This window comes from Cibotium barometz, chromosome 13 (assembly GCF_041138505.1).
Source record: "Cibotium barometz isolate CiBa-2024 chromosome 13, ASM4113850v1, whole genome shotgun sequence".
Taxonomy (NCBI): Eukaryota; Viridiplantae; Streptophyta; class Polypodiopsida; order Cyatheales; family Cibotiaceae; genus Cibotium; species Cibotium barometz.
This window is the reverse complement of record NC_141058.1, coordinates 27059792-27063565: the sequence shown is the minus strand read 5'-3', so window position 1 is coordinate 27063565 and position 3774 is coordinate 27059792. Positions and strand designations below refer to the sequence as shown.

The following is a 3774-nucleotide window of genomic DNA, read 5'->3' as shown; positions in this document are numbered from 1 at the left end:
AAGATACATCACCTTCAAAGCGTATTGACACTATCTGGGAGATTATTGCTAGTATCATGGCATGGCATATTTGGAAGGCCAGATGTTCAGAGGCCATTGAGGGAACTCAAATTTTGGCTACCCAATGTATTTGCAACGTATGGAGTGACATTGTTCACACAATCTGATGGTGGGCCTGTATGCAAGGATCTTCTAGAGGTACACAATCAAAGTGCAACTATTTTATGAGACAATGGGACTGTGGCATATTCTTTTCCATGACGTCTATGGGACTCTTATGCCCCCAGATTGGCTCAGATCTCTTTTGGTCCTGTGTATGATTCTATCATACTTAGAAGTCTACCTTTTGGAGTGAGGTTTTCGTTTACCAAAAGTGAATAGCCATAGTATAGTAACGGTAAGCAGAAGTTAAGGTTCTTCAGATGAGATGATAATGGTGCCCCCCCTCGCGCGCCCAACTGCGAGATGATCGACCTGCAGACAATCTCCCTAACACTGGATGGCAGCGATGTCCGATCAAATCCTCGGACATGGAGCCATGATGCCTATACCATAGCCCCCCGACATGGCTGCTCAGGTCCCATGATGCCTATCGACGCCTCTGACATGGGCCGTGATGCCTATTGAAGCTGCTGACATTGACATTACTAGTGAGAGCCTATCATAGCCCTTCACATGGCTGCCGAGGCGCCGTGATGCCTATTGAAGCTGCTGATACGGCAACAAAGGAACTGTGATGCTTAGGGAAGCTGCTGACATGGCTGCCGAGACGCCACTGTCATGGCTACTAGTGAGGTGTGGTGGGTGATGCGTCTAGAAGTCACTGACATGGCTAGTGAGATGCGGAATGCACATGGAAGCCCCTGCCATGGCGACTATGCCTGTAGAAGCCTCTGAGATGCTCCATGATGCTTATTGAAGCCTCTGACATGTTTACCAAGGTGCCAGGATGTGTATTGACATGGCTGCTAACGTGTGCCACAATCCTTGTTGATGCCTCTTACCATGATGCCTATTGAAGCTACTCCGCAACGATGTCTGTCGCAATGATGTCTGTCGAAGCCTTTGCCTGGCTCTCTGACATGGCTCCTAGGGAGGCCCAGGCATGCTGATACTAAATGTATTGATGCAGCTGCATTTGTAAGGCTTTTAAAACATGTTTATTGGATTCGCAAAGCGACTCGGGATGCATTATTCTGGACAGGTTTATGTCCAATCGTATATGGTGTTTTAGTGAGGGTCTCTTTACTTTGTGAAGGCTTGCACGCTTCAGTGCTACCTGCTTGATATGGCAAATGCCATCACAGCCACGCTACTGAGGTTTCTAAGACATTTTGAGGTCACTCAAAGTACTAACGCCATAAATGTTAGATGGCATTCTAGAGGGATATGTTTCCTTTTATCAAGGTCTAAACACATTTCATCTTGTGGCAGAGAGTATGACATGCACAGTCTGAACACTGGTTCTGATTGTAAACATGCTGCAGATTGTTTGATTGATGAGCGGGATGACCTATCTGACATGGCAAAAGATCTCAAAATGGATAAGGTTGAGCTGGCAGAAAAAATACTACGCCACAGCATCAAGGAGAGCGAAGGGAGATTGGGCTCAGGAGTTGACGGCATCAATCTGTGTGCAAACCCTTGTGCCAATTGGAGTGTAGCAAAAGGTTTTGCTTGTAATAATCCAGGCGTAATTCCGTGTTTATCTTGTGGCCTAGTAAATTATTGCAGTTTAGAGTGCAAGAAAGAGAATCTTAGCAATCACAGGAGCAGCTGTGAATCTGCATCAGATACAAGAGGGTCAATAAGTAGGCCTGTGAGCACATCAGCAAAGAAAGAAATCTTAAAATCAGAATCGGATTTCTTATGGGGCAATGTGCCTACATATGGCATTCTTGGCCAAAATATCAAGGCTGTCGACATCCCACAAAATTTGTCCTTCTGTTTTTCTGCAAGCGGGGATTTACGGAATGTCATCGAAACAATTTGCCAGCTCCCTGACAAGTTTGCAGGAAAGGTGACAGTCTACATCAATGATCATAATCCTATGTTTGTGGCACGGAATTTCTTGATGCTGAGGCTGCTACAAGCATACCACTATGATTCTGTTGATGCCGTCATTGCACTGTGGTACTCAGCTGCAATGACACATTCTCAAAGTATTGTCATTGATGGTGTGGTAATAGATACACTCAATAACACAGTGCGCTGTGGAAAACAAGGAGAGTTCCAGGTGGATTTTAAGCCTTTTAGCGGCTCAACTTTGAGTGTAGAAGATGGGGCCCAACTATGGCTCTTGTTGGCACGCATGAGTGCAAACAAATGCTCCATGCAATCTATTTGGAGCTCTCGAATGGAGAAGCTCAAGTCCGGGCTCAAGTTTGATTGTAAAACGGCTTGTCTCCATCCATCCCATCAAGTTGCATGGAAAGAGTTTCGTGAATGGGGCTTGCTTCTTCCCTTTGGTGCATACCATGCTCACCATTGTGCCCCGAATAAGTTTCTTCTCCATCCTTCGGATGGATGGGTGATAAGTGGAGATGCAAATCCATTCAGTGGTTGGGATATCATGAATGTTTTAACTACAGGTGCAATGCATGGGGTTGCTAAATCTGATTTGTTTGCATCTCTCTTTTTCCATCTTCGTTCTAAACTGAGGAATTTTTTGCACAAGTTGGAGATATGTGAAGTGCATTTCAAGCTTTCTTGCAAGGATGCATCTCACTTGGCAGATGATCTGATCCGTCGGGACATCCGGCTTCATTGTGTAGATACTTCTAACATGGCTGACCTCAATTATGGTGGACTGAAGCCAGTCCTCCATGGTTGGGGACCTCTTCTAGACAGGGATTCCGGGTTTACGCCTACACTTATCACTTACTTCATGAACTGGGCTTATGTTGATACAAAATTGACCCGGGAACAGATTACTCTATCAAAGCTGACGTGGGCAGATGTCGATATGGTAGTTGCACTAATGGGGAGAAGAAGTTCGTCGGAGTCAGAAGGGTTAAAGGAGCTTCTTTCACTTGGAAATAGTCATGGGAACCTCTCGATTTTGGATTATTTTCATGATTTCACGCCCTCATTTGAAGATTATCTAGTGTCAGTACACGCAGAGGCAGATGCAGCAAGAGTGGGGCTTCAGCGTCGGGAAAAGCATTTGATTGTTCCACATCGGTTTTCTATTAGGGTAGAAGATTGTAATGACATTCCAGGGAGGACAGCGAGCTATGATCAGTGCTACTATGATTGTATGGTTGGTGACCTCACGTTTACTGAGCGATTTGTAGAGTGGGGCATTGATTTTGAAGGGAGGACTACGCCTTTGTAGTAGCGAACCATGTTAATAAAGATAAAACCATGCATTATGGTGGTTTTTTTGTTGCCATACGTGCTGAGAGAAGAACATTTCATAGCGGGCACTTGGATGAATGCTTTACAGGTGCTGGCTGTGTAGTGCTACAAATGAAACACAGAGTCCAGATTTGTGTCATTTCAGTAGAATAATGACAACAGGCATGTAGAGCTTTTTTGGATGGGCCATGTAGGTTCAATTTGAGAACGATGAATGATGCTGAGGTCTTAAACCTCAGCTGACCAACTTGGTTGGCTGAGCAAGCTAAATATAGCTAAATAGAGGATCTTCAAGGGGCCTGACCAGAAGCATGTATGCATTTGTAAGAAAGGAGGTGTACGCTGTATATCTGGCATTCAGATGGTATGCTTTATAAGTGCAATAAGTGATAAGGTGTGCACCCAAGCTCTTGT

At 44.9% G+C, this 3774-nt stretch overlaps 1 protein-coding gene across 1 annotated transcript; it reads left to right on the top strand.

Annotated features, from left to right (window-relative positions):
- Positions 1-318: 318 nt before the first annotated feature.
- On the top strand, positions 319-3394 carry LOC147632548 (uncharacterized). The gene has a single exon (XM_086807318.1). It carries the CDS (start codon positions 1289-1291, stop codon positions 3335-3337), a length of 2049 nt encoding a protein of 682 aa, XP_086663444.1. The 5' UTR covers positions 319-1288; the 3' UTR covers positions 3338-3394.
- Positions 3395-3774: the final 380 nt, after the last annotated feature.